At 34.5% G+C, this 17,932-nt stretch overlaps 1 protein-coding gene across 6 annotated transcripts; it reads left to right on the plus strand.

The window, feature by feature from the left end:
- Nucleotides 1-1,744: 1,744 nt before the first annotated feature.
- Nucleotides 1,745-17,308, plus strand: ZRANB2 (zinc finger RANBP2-type containing 2; the record flags this gene model as incomplete). 6 transcript variants are annotated; one of them, XM_084242066.1, is made up of 10 exons in its annotated part: nucleotides 1,745-1,800; nucleotides 4,070-4,152; nucleotides 4,239-4,347; nucleotides 5,249-5,331; nucleotides 10,389-10,465; nucleotides 10,712-10,846; nucleotides 11,610-11,779; nucleotides 13,271-13,357; nucleotides 15,172-15,330; nucleotides 17,002-17,308. In XM_084242066.1, the coding sequence occupies 10 exons, from the start codon at nucleotides 1,745-1,747 to the stop codon at nucleotides 17,063-17,065; spliced, it is 1,023 nt and encodes a 340-aa protein (XP_084098192.1). In that variant the 3' UTR covers nucleotides 17,066-17,308. The 6 variants fall into 6 exon arrangements, with proteins under 6 accessions (XP_084098192.1, XP_084098193.1, XP_084098194.1 ...); XM_084242067.1 differs by having other exon boundaries at nucleotides 4,100-4,152; XM_084242068.1 differs by having other exon boundaries at nucleotides 4,100-4,152; nucleotides 11,610-11,731.
- Nucleotides 17,309-17,932: the final 624 nt, after the last annotated feature.

The raw sequence follows: 17,932 nt of genomic DNA on the forward strand, positions 1-17,932 counted from the left end.
TAAAAAAAATCCCTGAATGTTATCCGTGTAGAGTTAAAGTGATGTTACAAATTCTTTGAAAACAGAACTGACATGGAACTAAGAAGCACAGAAGAGACTCAATTTGTGACCTCAACCAAACTGGATTGCTTACTTCTTAAAATAAAAATTAACACTCCTCCAAAGCATTTTAGAAAGACTCAGTCTATGAAATGTAATAGTCAAAATGTCCAGAATAAGAATAAGAAACACAGTAACTCAATATACAAAAAACTGGAAAAACCTGACCAGCTTTTAAGGAAAGCTGCCAAACCCTAGATAACCAAAAGGTTACAATTATTAGACAAAAATTTGAAAACAAAGACTTGAAATAACTAGAAAGTAGCTGAAAATGTTCTCTCTAGGTATATGCTTACTCTAGAAAAATTCTTGCATTTTTGTATCCGAATCCATGCATAGGAAATGTTCCCACCAACGTTATATTAATGACAAAACCAGGGAAACAGTAGGGATAAACAGTTACAAAAAAGGAATTACCACGATATGGCAGTAAAATTAAGGAACTCGAGCTATAAGGAAATACATGAAACAGTCCAGTATGAATTTAGAAGCATATTGACTGGAAAAAGTTGCAGATTACATAGCAGCCAACTATTTTTACAAAGTTGAACTCTTATCGAAGTAAGCATGTATCAATAAAAATTTAAAAAGCAAAGCAATATACGCAAAATTCAGGAGTCTTACTCCTGGAAATAGGCAAGGGGATGGAATTGTAACAGACTAGGGTAATTTTAATAATACTGGATCAATCATTGTTCTAAAATTAAGAAAGTCATTCCCATGTATACACAGCTTATTTATAAATGTTTGATACAACATTTTTGTGGATACAAAAAACAGCTTCTAAACGGACATCCTGTGGGCATAATGTAAGAACACTGTTCTTTTTTTTTTTTTTTTTTTAATAGAGGCATGCTTTATTTATTTGTTTGCTGGTTTGTTTGTTTTGTTTATACATGCACTGGGTACAGTCAGAAGCGCGGGAGGGCGAGAGAATCCACCAGAGCCAGAGCGGGGAGCAGAGCAGGCAGAAGGACCGAAGCACACTGCTGAGGGGAGCAGCGGGCGGCAGGAGAGGTCTGCGCGCCATGTGGGACCCTCCTCCGGTGGCCGGGGAGCAGCCGGGGATCGAACCGGCACCGCAGAGGCCGCGGGCAGCCTCGCAACCCAGCGCTCAACCGCTGCGCCACCGGGGAGGCCCAAGAACATTGTTCTTAATCCTTTATTAAAATAACTTAAACATTAATTTTAAGCGCCCTACTCGGCTCACGACCTAACCTCGGCTAGAGCAACCCGCCTTTCCAAACCCTTATCCGTTCACAGTCACTTCCGCCTCCGCCTTCCTAGCCCCGCCCCTCTGAGCGGAAGTATTTTCCTCTTGGGTCCTCCTACCTATAGGGGGCTCTCCGAGGCTTCCAGTGCCACGAAGGTCTCTGCCTGGGCTGTCCCTGCCGCGCCTGTCAGTTTAGAGCCAGAGAACACATTCGCATTTTAACTCTTTCGGCCAGCCAAGAAACCGTACGGGTTTCTCACTCCGGACAATAACGTTCAAACTCAACCCCTGCTGAGTGCCCTCATTCTCAAGCCCTGCTGTAGCGGAGGCTAGAATCAGGCGGCGCGAGGACAGCCCGGATTGCTGAAAGCCCCCAGCCCGCTTCCTCCTGTGAAGACGTAGCTGCGGGTGGCTGTGGTGGCGGCGTCCAAGATGTCGACCAAGAATTTCCGAGTCAGTGACGGTGACTGGATTTGCCCTGACAAAAAGTGAGTTCGTGAGGGTCCCGGCGTGGGAAGCATTTATTGTTGGGGGCTTTCTCAGGTGTGTTCGGCGTTTTCCATTTTTGCGATCTCTGGTGCCTGAAGCCGGTTGACACACTGAGCAGCCGGCTTCGGGGCGGGAAGGAGGCTCCGGGTCTGGGTCTCCTCAAGAGGAGGTCTTTTGGGACCCTTTGTTTTGACTGTATTCCAGCATTTTGACATCCCCTCTTTAGGACAGACACTCTTTTTGAGTGTGAAATGACCTACCCTTGGCGCCACCACTCTCCTCCGTCTCCCTAGGTTTCAGCGATAAGGAAATCTCCCCTAGTCGAGGCCACTAGGTATTGGATCTCCCCCACGTGACTCCTCCCTACTCAACTTTACTCTTGTTCGCGGAAGGCGTTGCTTTCTCGAACTTGTCCCTTTTTTGGGTCTTTTGATCATTTTATTTTAAGCGAACTTTTCTACATATTATTTATTTGCCCCTTACCCCTGCCACACACTACCTTTCTTTGGTTTGGGAAATTCTGACCCCCCCCCCACCCCTTCATTTATTGACCACAAGAATTGAACCTTTCTCTTTTAGAGCGGAAAAACAAGAGGCCTGTTTTTGTTGGTTTTATTTCTTTACCCCCCCCCCTTTTTTCGGCCTGCTCAGCCTTGGAGGTGCCTTCAGCAGAGAAGCACGTGTTTTAGTGACTTTGCTTTTTGATATTGTTGAAGCCAATGTGTTCTGTAAAATTGCTAATAAGGTTTTATTGAAGGCTGTTTTTATATACATGCACCTATTTGGGGAAAAAATGGAAATTATGGAAAGTAAATGTCAAAAAAAAAATTGAAGGCATAACTCATGCTCTAAGAAAATAACCTTTGACTTCTTTTCCCTGAACTAGCCGCAGATCTATCTAGAGTTAATGGTAGGAAAGAGGTAAACTTTGGAGCAAACAAATTCGGGTTGAATTCTAGTCCTGTTGCTTCTGTTCCTAACTGTAAGTAGGTTATTTAACTTTGCTTAAAAACTGGGATAGAACACTTCCCTTACAGTGAACACACAGTGTGGTATACAGCATTTAAATGTAACAAAAATTCATTTGATACCTAGTGATAGTTTAAGAATTAAAATCTAATGTCATTGAAAGATTAAATCCCTCTTCCCCCTAGCATTTGTCTTCTATCCACATTTTAAGCAGTTTAAATAAAATGTTATGTTTTTTAACATGATAAATTGATGGCTCTTAGTTGCTTAAAAATTATGATGACCTGAAGGATCTCAAAGCTGTCTGACAATATTAAATAGAACAAAAGTTAGTGCTGTAAATAACATTACTTGGGATGCTAAGACTGTTGAAAACATTTAAAGGGTATAGAAAAACTTAACGTCTGGCTTTTGCAGTGTTTGGTCACTTGCAGAATGTGCTTTTGACAGTGATGACGTCATACCCAAATATTTGAGATGGTTCTCTATGCATTTCAACTCAGTTACAAACATAAATAGAACATTATTTCTACCGTGAGAATCATTTCTCCAGAAAATGTTTTCAAAAAATACTTTCAGTGCTTATTGGTGTCACAAAGAATATTCTTTGGGGGTGAGGGGGTGGGAACCAGCCTAAAAATGATTTGGAGTGCTTCAGTTAAGTTTACTGTCCATTTCATACTTCACATCTTAATTTCATTAAGGTATACCACCTAGAATGTAATCAACTTTCATAAAATATAAGCTTAACATGGCATTATAACACTTAATGTGTTTTTAAAAGCCAATATAGTCAGTACAGCTGGTGATTATTCCTTCTTTCCTTTCCATCTTTCCTCTTTAAGGGTTTTTGATCAAGATCCATGAAGCCCACTCTGATTTTTTTCATCCCCCCCCCATTGGTACACCCTTTGGGTTTTGTATCTCTTCTGATATTTAACATATTTTTGGTGTATATCTTCATTTCTGTACTGCAAGTTTACTTTTGAAATTTTCTTGAACTCTGGTACTTCACCAGTAATTATTGATATGGAGTGAAATCTGACTTAAACTGCAAGGGGAAATTATTATTGATACAAGTTAGTTTGAGGCAACTGGGGGAAAGAGATCTAAGTTACTTACCACAGCCATATAGCTAGTAAGTGAAAGATTGGAGTTTCTCCTCCTGGAATTGTCACCTCAGATCTTATATTTTCCATCCAAATTATAAGGATAATTTGGATAACATGACAGGTGATTTTGAAACTTCTGTATCCAGATATATGGACATATTTAAAAAGGTACAGATTTAAAAGATAGCTTAAAAAATGTATCTTGCTTTATTTTCAGATGTGGAAATGTAAACTTCGCCCGAAGAACCAGCTGTAATAGATGTGGTCGGGGTAAGCATTTAAGGAAACTTTGGTTAAGATTGTGTATGGTTGATTTTTTATTTCTCCAGTCTCATATTGCATTTTTCTACTTACAGAGAAAACAACTGAGGCTAAAATGATGAAAGCTGGGGGCACCGAAATAGGAAAGACACTTGCAGAAAAGAGTCGAGGCCTATTTAGTGCCAATGACTGGCAGTGTAAAACGTATGTGTTTCAAGTAATTGTCCATTCTTCCATAATAGTATATATGTAGCCACTACTTGTTAATATTACCAATTTTTCAATTAGTTACATTGATAAACAGAGGTAATCCTTTAAATCAAATCTGATATATAACAATAAATAACTCTTAAATTCTTTTTAATAATGGTAATAGTAGTTGTTACTGTGATGGTTTATGTATACCCATAAGCAAATGCTTATGGTGAACTAACATCCCCTGAAAGAGGAATGTGGGTTATTTAAAAGCACTGGCGTATTATATACTCTTATTGAAAAAAACTCAAAAACTTTTGACCTATCGTTTATGTGAAATGTACCACAAAATTATTTTTGCCTGTCTTTTCTACCTCCCCATCTTTTCTGTTCTATAAATGAATCAACTATACAGAAGAGTCTTATGTAAATTTCTAGTACCATAGATACTGACTTGGTTAATGTAGAATTTTCCTAGTAACAGATTTTAAATCACTGTGTTTTATATGCTATAGAATTCAATGCCCAAAATGATTCCGTAAGAGTTAACATTTGGAGGATATAGGGTTACTCTCCTTTGAGATGAAGTTGGAGTCTTAGAAATTAGTAGAATCTTTATTTTACAGTGTGTTTTTCCCTAAGAGATCAAAATCTCTGTAGATAATGTCATGTTTTCATAAAATAATGAAGAGACTCTTCATACTGTATAGCTCTTGTTTTTCTGCTTAAATAGTCCAGTCTGTTGAAACCACTTTCTTTTCATATCAGTATATGTATTCTTTAGCAAACATTTCTTTATATAATTTCTTTCTAGTTTTCATGTCCAAATTATAGTATCTAATATTTGCTGGATTTTTTGTTTTGTTTTTTGGATTATCGTTTACTAATTTGATATTTTTCACTTCTAAAGTTGCAGTAATGTGAATTGGGCCAGAAGATCAGAGTGTAACATGTGTAATACTCCTAAGTATGCTAAGTTAGAAGAAAGAACAGGTAAGGTACAATCACATTCTAACTATATGATTTTAAAAGAACTGAAAATTTAATTGCTAATCATAACACCTTCTTCTTGAGTTTCTCGAGACCCAATCCCTAAGCTCTTTTTTCTGTCACCTGTATTTTCTAGGCTTTTTATTTTGTCTAAGCCCTAAGGTTAAGTGTAACCCATTGACACATTGTGATGCCCAAACTTAGATCGGAAGCTGAAGCTGCTGCTTTAACCCATATGTCCAGTTGCCTATGCAGTCATAATGTAAATGTCAAACTTGTTATATCCAAATTGAAATCTTGATTTTGCTCTGAGATCTGGCTGCCTTCTTGTTAAATATTTCTTCATGGTTAGTACCAACAACCACAGGCTTGTTACTGAAACCTGAGTTTTGTGTTTTTTTTTGTTTGTTTGTTTTTTCTTTTTTTTTTTTTTTCCAGTAACTGCTGCTGCATCTCTCCTCTACCCCCAGAAACATCTTTTCTGTCTCTATCACAGCAAAGTTGTTATATCTTGTCTTGGAAAAATAGCCACCTAGTGGTGGCCTCCCTGACCTCCCTGGCACAAGGGGTTAAGTCTCAGCACCACCAAGCTATCCGCAGCCTCTGCTGCATGAGTTCTAACCCAGGCCAGGGGCTAACCCACGTGGCACAGCAGACCTCTCCTGTCTCACCCGCTGCTCCCCTCGGCAGTGTATTTCAGTAGATCTGCCTGTTCTGTTCCCACCTCTGTCTCTGGTGAATCCTCTCACACACACACCCCCCACCCCCCCACCCCGTACCTCTGGCTTATACCCCAGCTCTTATATGCATAAATCTTTATATAAAAAAAAAAATAGCCATCTAGTTAGAGTCTATACATATTCCCCTTGTGCCCATTTGCAACCAAAGGTCTTTTTGGCTTATTTTTCCTCACATTTCAGGTTGTTGAAAAGCATTTTGATTGATTTTAGGATGAAGTCAAAGTTGGTTTTTTTCCATATTTTTTATATCATTTTTCATTTTTGCACAATGTATGCGTTTTCATCTTGGTTATACAAAGTTTTTTTTTTAATAATTATCCTACATTTTCTTTGTCCTGTTTTATGACTTTAACTAAAATTTCACTCACAAGAACTGAAGTCATCTAAGTTTATGTTTGATACCTTCTTTATTCATTACCTTTTTCCCTCTTCCTGGTATATTGACCTTATTCCACTTTCCTCACTATAAATAGTTGCTGGTTGTTGAAGTTGAAGGTGTGAACTAAATACTACTGTTCTCTAGTTTCTCCTCTTGGTAATAAGGCAGTTTTAAGGTTCAGTGGAGCTATTAAGCATGGGACAAACAGGATAAAAGAAACTTGTACATTCTCTGAAAGATTGCTTACTTCTGCATAACCCCATCAAATGAATGTAAAATAATTTACTTAGCCAGTCTCCTATTTCAGGGTTTGGGTGCTGTTTCTATTGTTTTTTTGTTTTTTAACCTTTAAGGATGATGAATTATGTTTTGGGAATAAAATACCAGAAATTGGATTAATTGTTCAAAATCCAGAGTCATGGAATTTTCAAATTAGTATCTTAGTTCTTGCTTTGAAGTATATGTTACATTCAACCCCCTTTCTCCAATTCCATTCTTGAATCCTAATTTAGACTTGTTTGAAACCTGTATTTGATATCCTCCTGGCTCTTACCTTTTTACATTTTACTGTGAGATAAACTTGAGACTATAGTCATTGTAACATTTTCTAAAAACCTTCAGGGGTTCATGGTTGCTTGTTTCATCTAAATTGAGTTTAAGATTAATAAAGTCCTTTGAGAAAGCGATACTGAATGTAAAAAGTGAAGTATGAGTCACCCATGTAACAAGTTGCAAGGGAAAATAGCTTGTGTGAAGGCCCTGAGACTTGGAAGAATTTAGCAGATTCAGTGAACTACTTAGCTCTGGAAATCACATCAGAATTAGGCAAAGACTTGTAAATCATGGTAAGGAGATTATAATTCATTATAAATATAATGGGAAGTATATGAAGGATTTTTAACAAGAGAGTGACATGTAATTGTCTTTAAACATTACTAGTTTTTGAAAAAGACTGAGGGGGGTAGCAAGCATGGAAACTAGAGCACCAATTTTTACAATATTACCTGAAGAATTTTATTTATTTATTTATTTTCTAAAGATTTACTTATTTATTTATACAAGCACTGGGTACAGTCAGAAGTGCAGGGGGGTGAGAGAATTCACCAGAGCCAGAGCAGGGAACAGAACAGGCAGACTGACAAAATACACTGCTGAGGGGAGCAGTGGGCGCGGCAGGAGAGGTCTGTCACGCCACATGGGACCCTCACCGGCGGCCGGGGATCGAACCAGCGCTGCAGAGACCGCGGACAGCCTCGCAGCCCAGCGCTCAACCACTGCGCCACTAGGGGAGGCCCACCTGAAAAAATTTAAACCAATAGAATGAAGGATAGACACACAGGCCATGCCATTGATTCCTCTTACTCACCTTTTAAGGAAAATAAGTTCTCAATTTTTCATGACTACTGTATTTCCTATGTACAGAGATAAAGTTTATCAGGTAAATTTGTTGTTATGAATTCACACAATATAGCTTATGCAGTTGTCAGTAGTTTTAGTCTTTTTCTGTGGCATGTATGAGACATATAAAAAGCTTTGTATTTGCAGTGATACTCAAAATAATTTTACTTTACTTACAGAAAATTACAAGCTACAGTTTAATTATAAACTACAATTTTTTTCTAAAAAAATTTACTGTTATTTATTCTTTAGCTCTTCATATGTGCCATGCCTTTTTTCTATTTCAAAAATTTTTCTTGAGCCTCCCTGGTGGTGCAAGGGGGTAAGACGCAACCTATGAGGCTGTCTGCAGCCTCTGCAGCACAAGTTTGATCCCCCGGCCGGCCAGGGAACAACCCATATGGTGCAGCAGTCCTCTCCTGTCTCGCCCCCTGCTCCCCTCAGCAGTGTATTTCAGTCAGTCTGCCTGTTGTGTTCCCCACGCTGTCTCTGGTGAATCCTCTCACCCCCCACACGTCTGGCCTGTACCCCAGCTCTAGTATGCATAAATAAATAAATCTTTAAAAAAATTTTTTTCTTCAGGTATAATTGACATATAATAGTTTCAGGTGTATAGCATAATGATTCAGTGTTTATGTATATTGCAAAATAATTACCACAATAAGTAGCTAACATCCATTACCATACATAATTGCAAAATTTGTCTTTCCTTGGGATGAGAATTGTTAAGATTTCTTTACGAGCTACTTTCAATACGCAGTACAGTATATTATTAACTTCCATCTCCATAATAATATATGCATGGCTTATAGTTGAATTTTGTACATTTGACCTGCTTCTACCCATTTTTGCTGTCCATTACTGCCCAGTCCGATCCTGTCTCTAATATAATAGCCTTCAGTCCATTTTCTGTATGTATTAACTTGTCCTTTTTTTTAACATATGTAAGAGATCATATAGTATTTGACTTTATCTGACTTGTTTCACTTAACATAATGTCCTCAGGGTCCATCCATGTTACTGCAAATAGCAGGTTTCCATTCTTTGTGGCTGAATAATATTCCATTGCTTTTGTGTGCTATAGTTCCTTTGTCCATAAATCCATTGTTGGACACATAGGACTCCATGTTGGGGCTATTCTAAATAATGCTGCAAAAATACTGTTTATATGTTCTACATATAAACAGTGCAATTTATCAGTCATTTTTCTGTGCTACTGCTGTCATGCTACTACTGTATTTGACTTGAATTTTATTTTTTCCTGTGTGAATTTTCCATCTGCAGCCTATGGAGGTGTGTTGTTTTTTTTTTGTTTTTTTTGTTTTTGTTTTTTTTTAAGATTTAAAAAATTTTTTCGCCTAATTTTAAGTATTTTGAAGTTTAGATCTTTACTCTCAGTTACCTCTTAAAATTTGTTATCATTTTTCATATCTTAATCTCAGGATATACTAATAAGATTGAATATATCTAGAGGCAAAAAAAATTATTGAATCACTCCTTTCCAGTGTTTAATCTCAAATTAACATTGAATATGAACTGTTTTCTTGAGCGGAACATAGACCCAACTGTACTTGTTTCTGTATTTTTATATTTAATATTCTGAAAAACTAGAGCCAAGGTTTTAATAAGGAAAGGTTGTTTTGGTATTTAAATACATTACATTTATGTATCACATGCACAGAAACAAGGGAGGGACTGTATTACAATTGGAGTACATATTGTCTCTGAAACAAGGTAGGAGGAGGAGGAGGAAGGGGTGATGTGCAAATATGCCAAGGATAAAAACTGATATATTGCAGTTTTCACGGTAAACTATTAATGAAAATAAGAAAAGATACAGTGATTTGATTTTTTTTCCTTAAGAACTTTGTTTATTACATTGTTACGTTTATTACATTTCTACTTTTTTTGTGGCTCTATAATGAAATGATGATAGTGTAAGTCATTTTTTTATTGCCTGTGATTGAGAAATTTAAAGTCATAAATCTTACATTTTTTAAAATGCTTTTTTATTTAGAATTTTAGTCAACTTTTGCTAGTTCAAGAAATTCTTAAATCTTAGAAAACACTGACCGTAGGTGCCAGTATTGCTCTGGCATGTATGAAGCAATTAAGATAGCTTTGCTCTGTTTCTTACATCTCTTATTATTTTTTCAATTGGAGCTTTATTCAGAATGTCTTGTCTCACTTTCTCTAAAATTAACTCATTTTAAGTTCTTTTAAAACTTGGTTTTACGTAGGTTTGAGAAGATATTATTGTCCAACCATATTCCATATACGGCCTGTGCCAGGACAGAGTGAAATTCAGAAAATCTGAAGTGTAGCCATAGGAATTTTACCAGTTAAGGTGTCTGATTGTGAGACTGTTGTTCTCTAGTGATTTTTTATTTTAATATGCTTTTTGAAAAACTAACAATTTTACTAGATGGATAAGCAACTGTCATTGATAAAATTTTCTTTTCCTCCATTGTCTGGAGGTGATTTGGACATTTTTGTCTTTGTAATTATTGGATTAGGATAACAGTTATGCCTCCCTTTTTTAGGATATGGTGGTGGTTTTAATGAAAGAGAAAATGTTGAATATATAGAAAGAGAAGAATCTGATGGTGAATATGATGAGGTAAGCTGTGCATTAGTGTGCAAGTTGAGTTATTAAAAGCAAAGGAAAATTTTTTAATTTATTTCTGTAAGCACAATTTGAGTCTTTCAGCAGCTTCCATTTTGTAGGAAATTATAATTGACAAATATAATTGATGTAACTGACTTAAAATATGTATCGATTTAAATATATAAAAGGAATTCCTTGGAAAAAAGGATTCATTTTATACATTTTCATCTGACATCTATAATGAAACTCTTTCCCTAGTTTGGACGTAAAAAGAAAAAGTACAGAGGGAAGGCAGTTGGTCCTGCATCTATTTTAAAGGAAGTTGAAGATAAAGAATCTGAGGGAGAAGAAGAGGATGAGGATGAAGATCTTTCCAAATATAAGTTAGATGAGGTAAGTAATTCCCTTGTCCAATTTCCCCTTTGTCTTATTTTATGTACCACATACTGTAAATGTTTTTGACAAAATAAGGCCCTTAGGATTGATAAGTTATTATATATTCGTTCTCATTAAGCTTTTCTAAGCACAGTCCTGCCTCTGGAGAAACAGTAATGACTGAGTCAGAACAACCCTTGTCTTAGTAGAACTTAAATTCTAGAGGGGAAAGACAAATGAAGAATTTGTCTTCAGAGAGAAATAGTGTTTATGAAGACACATTATGTAATAACAGATCATTAGGTAAATGAAGGTTTTGAGAAACAAATGAGGTATATTTGTCTGGCCTGTGTTTCAGAGTGATAGTGGTCAGTTTATTAGTGGTCAATTTATTGAGGTAATGGGAGACAGAATGGATTTCCAGAGTTGGGGAGACTACCTAAAAGTTTAATATAGCAAAGAAAAGCATAAAGCTTTTAACTAAGTCGGAGAGAAATGGATTCAAGAACTTTAAAGGGAGTGAATTTGAGAATTCTTCATAGCTTACTTGCTGAAATGAATACGATTTCAAGGTTTATGTCTTGAAATGTCTGGGTTATCAGGTTTCTTTAGCTGAGATGAAGTAGTAGTACTTAGATATCAAGACTGAGAATCAATTTGCGGAGCTGTAAGTGATATCATATATTCCTGTGGCGATACCAGTACACAGAACTATTTATCTTTCCTAGTAGATAACATTGATATCCTAATGTCTAAATGTCATTGACTGAATTTTTGTTAGGATGAGGATGAAGATGATGCTGATCTTTCAAAATATAATCTTGATGCCAGTGAAGAAGAAGATAGTAATAAAAAGAAATCTAATAGACGAAGTCGCTCAAAATCTCGATCTTCACATTCACGATCTTCATCAAGCTTATCCTCCCCCTCAAGTTCAAGGTCTAGGTCCAGGTAAACGGGTACAGGTCAAGGGTAACACCAGTCAAAATGTCAGTATCTAACTTCTTTATTTATAAATTTTGTTTTTCTTGACTTATCTAAGCTTTCCTTTTTATTTTAAAGGTTTCATTTGAGTTGTCTTTTAAAAGATACTTTTTCTACCTTAGTGATATAAAGTTGTCCACTATTTTCAAAAATACATAATTTAAATGTAACCCAAAGTCTATTTTTGCACCAAGCCTTTTATTAAAATAGTTGTTAAAAGTTAAATTAATCATTACATACAAAGAATGATATTTAATTACCTAAGTAGTTTACATTTAGAAGCTTTTAAGTGAATGAAATGAAAATTTTTGTTTTCACTGATAATATTAAAGGCAGATACAGAAATTTATTAGACATTAAATCATTGTTACAGTATTTTGATTATTAACTTTGGTGGTAATTCTGGAGCAAAATCAGCCATATTCTTTTGGCTTGGTGCTTATAAGTTTGAGATGTTCAGGAATAAGAGGTTTTAATTGATGTTGTATTTGAACATTATTTTGATAGCAATGTAAAATTTTTAGATATTCTGATTTTTAGCCAACAATAAAAATAAAATTTTATTCAAACAATAGTCCCTTGAAGAATTCCTATTTGTAGTTAAGTGAAATGGGCAATGAATTCTAGTGGTATAAAATATTTTTATATTAATATATAATGGAATAAAATATTAGGTACTTGAATCTAAAATTAGATCACTATTTATTGAGTATTATAAAATCTGACAAAAGCTTAAAAGAGTATAAAAATAGTAATTTTAAATGAAATGTGATGATCCTTTTCTACAGGTTACTTAAGGACAAATTAAAGGTGTAAATGAAATTAATAGATGAATTTTATATTTCATTGGTAATTTTTAGAGTTAAAACTACTATATCTCCTTTTCATATTTTTTTAGTAATATAATTATGTAAATCAGTGAAGGATTGTAAATGTATTTTTCCTTTATTTGTCTAAGCTTTGAGTGGCAGGAAAAATAGAGACTAAACAAATGCTTTTCAACATTTAAAGCTTCCTACTAAGCCAGAGACACAAGATATAGAGATTTTTATAAGAGAATAAAGACATTTCAAAGAAGTTAAACATAAACTGCAATGTTAAATATTCCTGCATGTCTAAATTCTGGGTGACTTTTAACTGAGTGTGAACATTCACTGTTGAAAAAGTGATAATGTTGAGTGATTTTATTTGTACAATTTTGAGCGACTTTCAGAGTTACTTAGACAAACTTGTAAAATAATAGTTTATTTTTTTTAAATTATTATCTTCAATTTTGGCATAAATATTAGAATAAAATATATTTTGTTAACCTTAAAATACTGTTTTGAAAATGTATATCTCAAAGTAGTTATTATTTTTAATATGGAAATAAACTAATGCACATCTTTCTTTCAGTGTTCATATCTCAAAGTTCAGTTAAGTTGTCCTGGAAAAAAAATTCCTTCCATGTTGTTCCAGGTCCCGTTCAAGAAGTTCTTCCAGTTCGCAGTCAAGATCTCGTTCCAGTTCCAGAGAACGTTCGAGATCTCGTGGGTCGAAATCAAGGTGAATGAGGTAGCATCTCTCTGTAAAGCAGAGAGAAAAAAAATAAAGGCTGCAGAAGGTGTTGCTGCTTTTTTTCCCTCTTATTTTGCTTCTACTTGTCAATTTTATTTTAGCATTAGAAAACTAATGCACTTGCCATCAGCTTAATTTTCTCACTGTGAGATGATGTTTCCATTGCCAGCAGTGTGCCAAGACATTCCCATGATTGAATTAAGGTGGTTGCTTTGAATTACGCGAGGTTTGTTACTTCTGTGCTAAAATATGGAGCCAAGTCTCATCAATCTCTAGTAAATTAGTTATGTGTGCAGTGGTAGTTTAAATAAAATTAGAAACGCACAAATAAAAAAGTAAAGGTTTACTGCATTTTTAAAAGGAGAAAAATCTGCCTCCAAGCAGACTATTTTGCAAGGTAGTTGTTTCATTACTAACAAACAATATGCCATTATTTCAGATAGTTTCTGCAAGGTTTTGTACATATTTCTATTTTGTCTGTAACATTACCCAGAATACTATGAACAGTATATGTAAAACATACTATTCTTAGATACTAAATCAAGACATATTGTTAGTTAGTCTAGGTGGAATGTGGTCTTAAGAGTAAACTTCATAGTTAATTTCAGTTAGATCTGTAGAGGGACGCATAATGGAAAGAAGCAAAAACTATATAGTTTAAGTTCATTTAATAGTCTATTTTAGGCACCTAACATGAATAAGAAAATTATTAAAATTCCTCTTGCATGGAATTTCACACTTTAGGGTTTATAATAGCTCTCCTCCTCGTAAACTTAATTACACAACAGTATATTAGAGCCAGTCTGTGGCATTTGAGGACAATTGCAATTTGCCATTCAGAAAAAAGAATGATATTGCACACTTAAGCTAATACCAAATTGAGTAAATGAGTTTATTGTTATTATGTATTATCAATGTCTTAGTTCTTTTATTTACTTCTTAGATAAAGAGACTTAAGTCCTAGTTCCCTTTGAGAAGCACTATAATTAAGGTTTACAGAACAGCCCTTCATAACTTCCCAATTTTTTTTTTTTTTCTTGCTTGTAACTTTCCAAAGAATTCTCCTTTTGGGCTTTCTTGATTTTATTTCAAGCCCAAAGGTGAATTTTTTGGGAAGTTTGAGCTAAATTCCTTCAGCCAAAATATGTAAATGAAGAAAAAAAATTGCGCTTAGGCATTTGCACAGTTACTTCTACCTGAAGCATGTGAATGTCAACACTTCATATTTCATGACTAGTGATTCTTCATTAAAAAGTACTGTTAATATAAAGCAAGTTTTAAAGTTACTCATTTTATTTTTCTTTGAATATTTAGCAATTTTATAGTTACTGTTCTCTCATTCCTGTCATCCTTGCTCTTTTGATAGCAATTTAACGAGTAAGTTGCATAATTCCACAAGAAATTGATGTTTATCCTCAGGAAGTGGGATTTAAGAGACAAATTTTCCCCCTAAAGGAGGGATACATTTTCTAATCATAAAGACATGTTGGTTTGCTATTTTCATGTAATATAATGAAACTTTTGAAAGTTTTTTCAAAAAAATAATTTAAAATTTGACTAATATGTTAAGATGGTTTTCAGTTATTAGTGATGAGCACTTAAAATTTAAAAGAGCTGAAGTTAAATTGTATTTAAATAGTTTTCATTTTGAACCAGAAGTCTTCTCTTGAGTAAGCAGTAAGTACTCCTTCTTACAAAATTTTCATAGTTATAAATCCTGTTTATTTTGGAGCTGTTAACTAAATAATTTGCCTTGTTTCTTCTTTTAATGAAATGTTTGATTTGTTTCTCAATCAATGAAGATCCAGCTCCAGGTCCCACAGGGGTTCTTCTTCCCCAAGAAAAAGATCTTACTCAAGCTCATCATCTTCTCCTGAGAGGAACAGAAAGAGAAGTCGTTCTAGATCTTCTTCATCTGGTGATCGAAAAAAAAGACGAACAAGATCACGGTCACCCGAAAGGTTTGGGTTTCTGTAGAAATAAGAATGGGTGTTCTTACGTGTGTTTAATAGACTCACTAAACTTAACTAGTCAAGGATCAGATTTTCGTTATCTCCTTTGTTTGAACTTTAAATTGTACTTTTCAACTTTGAGCTACAAAAAACAGATCGATTACTTTGTTTATTCTATGTGCTTTGGTCAGGTTGTTTAGAAAAGTTATAGATCAAACCACTCTTCCACTCTGATCATTTTATTGTTTAAATTTTTATTTTCATAAATAATTATAGCCAACTCTCGGTTATTTCTGTCTTTGAGAATTTTAGTTCAGAAACTGTTGATGTGATTTAGAGGTTGATTTTATATGTATTAATTTATGTGATTGATTTTACATTAAATATTAGAAGTCATGGGATTCTAGGGCATCTAACTTTAATAATTGACTATTTCAGATCATTAGAAATTGTCCTCATTTAAATATATGTAAATGCATTTCCACAGCAAATAATTGTTTCATGCCCTTTATAAAGAAATTGTTCTTGTAGCTAATACATTTTTAATCTTGCAATCTGAATCCATTTTTTTAGAGAAAGACATCTATTAGATTATTGAATCTGTATTTACATTTTTTAAATTTGGAGAGTGCAAGTGTCATGTCATCCTTTTCAACAAAAGGCTAATTGATAACTCATTTTCATTAATTTTCTCTTGGTTCTCAATGTCTAAATAGTCATTTTAATGACTTCTTTTGTAATCCTTGCAAATTTTCCATGTCCTTTCAGTTTATGAAAGTAAAAATTAGGTAAAATCTGACTGTTGCTGGGTTCATTGGTAGGGTTACCTCATGATTCCTACTTGTACAAAATAATTTGTTGTTATCTACTTCACATTTTGTAGTTTAGGTATTAAGGTTTCACACAACTAGTCTTGTATCTGTGTATTTGTTCCTTTGTAAGAAAATTATTCAATAATTGAGTCAAATTATTTCTGTCACTTTTTTACCACTTCTGCAAATTTTTACCTTAGCCACATATAATCCCCCTAGTTTGTTGTCATCTAAACTTAATGAACATGTTCTCTATTCCATAAGCCAGGTGATTGGTGAAAACACTAAACAACCCTGAGCCCAGGGCCAACCCCTCGGAACACCACTACTTTACCCAGGTTGATATATTGACTTATTCATATTAGCTGCATGAATATAGCCCTATAATAATTGTACAATCATTTTGTATGACTTAAATTTCCAGGCCATAATTATTTATGAATATGTATTCTCATACACAGAAGCCTTGCTGTATATTGTTTTACATATAGACTTATACACTGTAGTGTATCAGAAATGGATGTAGTTACATTTCCATTACCACATTTATATGACTTTGTTGTATTTTATCTGTAAATTTACACATTTTTGCAAGGCTTCCTTTATTACCTTAAATAATTGAGAGGTGGCTATATCTTGAAATGAGGAAATATTTTTAATTATAGAAAATTTTGAATCACAGTTAGAACTGGGCTCACATCCAAAGCCTATATACTATTTTTATATGTATGTTTATCTTTGATTTTAGTTACTCCTTTTGCGCCATAATGATGTTTAATTTCTTATATTCTCACAAGTCTTACAGAATGACTCCTGATAGCTAAGTTAAGTTTACCAAATTACCTGCTTTCTTCATTATGTCTTACAGGCACCACAGGTCATCTTCTGGATCATCCCATTCTGGTTCCCGTTCAAGTTCGAAAAAGAAATAATGTATTAAAATATACATCTTTAAAAAAAAAAAAAACCAGTACAGTGCATGAAGCATATTTTTTAAGAAGTTGGTGTCTTACTTGGTCAGAAGTGCTAAATCTGCTAGTAGAGGTGCATGCCTTTCATTGCTTTTCAGAACAATACAACTGTGTTTATTTGTGAAATTAAAAGTAAATGGTATTTTAAGCCATAATGTTCCAGAATAGATGCTCTATTTATCATCCATCTTTACAACCGTTTGTTTCGTTTAATACCATCTCACTATATAGCAAAGTAATTTGTTTACTAATTTAAACTCTTGTTTTTCTCATTTCCAAATATGAGCTGTCTGTTTACTTAAGACAGGATTGCCTAGGCTTGCCTGAACTTTAGGCATGGACAAGACTGGTAAAGTTGTTCAGAATAATTTGTTGATGTTTATCTGGGAAAAGGAGTCAACTTTTTTATGTAAACCTATGTCCAAAGTTATTCTTAGCAGAAAATCGGTTGAACTATTTTAATAGTCACCTGGAAAATTCTTTAATTTGACTTTTTTTATGCTAAGGGTGCCTTAGAATCATTCTCTTACCCAGTTTTACTTCATGCACCACCACTTATAGTGCAGAAAAATCTTGTGAATTGCAGAAAAAGATGTTACTTACTTCTCCCTTTCTGATCCATGATTTTAAGCAAGAAAGTCTAACAGTTCATTTTTTTCTCTACTGTTAAGTTGTCTGATGAGAAAAACATCCTATTTCAGATTGTTTGTCCTAATGTTTTAAGACACTTGTATGTGATAGCCTTTAAAATCTAGTTATCACATAGTATAGGGTAAACAAAAGCTGTGTCATACTTAATGGGGAACAAATTGGTGAAAGCTTCTGAAG

Source organism: Talpa europaea (genome assembly GCF_964194135.1).
Source record: "Talpa europaea genome assembly, chromosome: 9".
In the NCBI taxonomy this organism is placed as follows: Eukaryota; Metazoa; Chordata; class Mammalia; order Eulipotyphla; family Talpidae; genus Talpa; species Talpa europaea.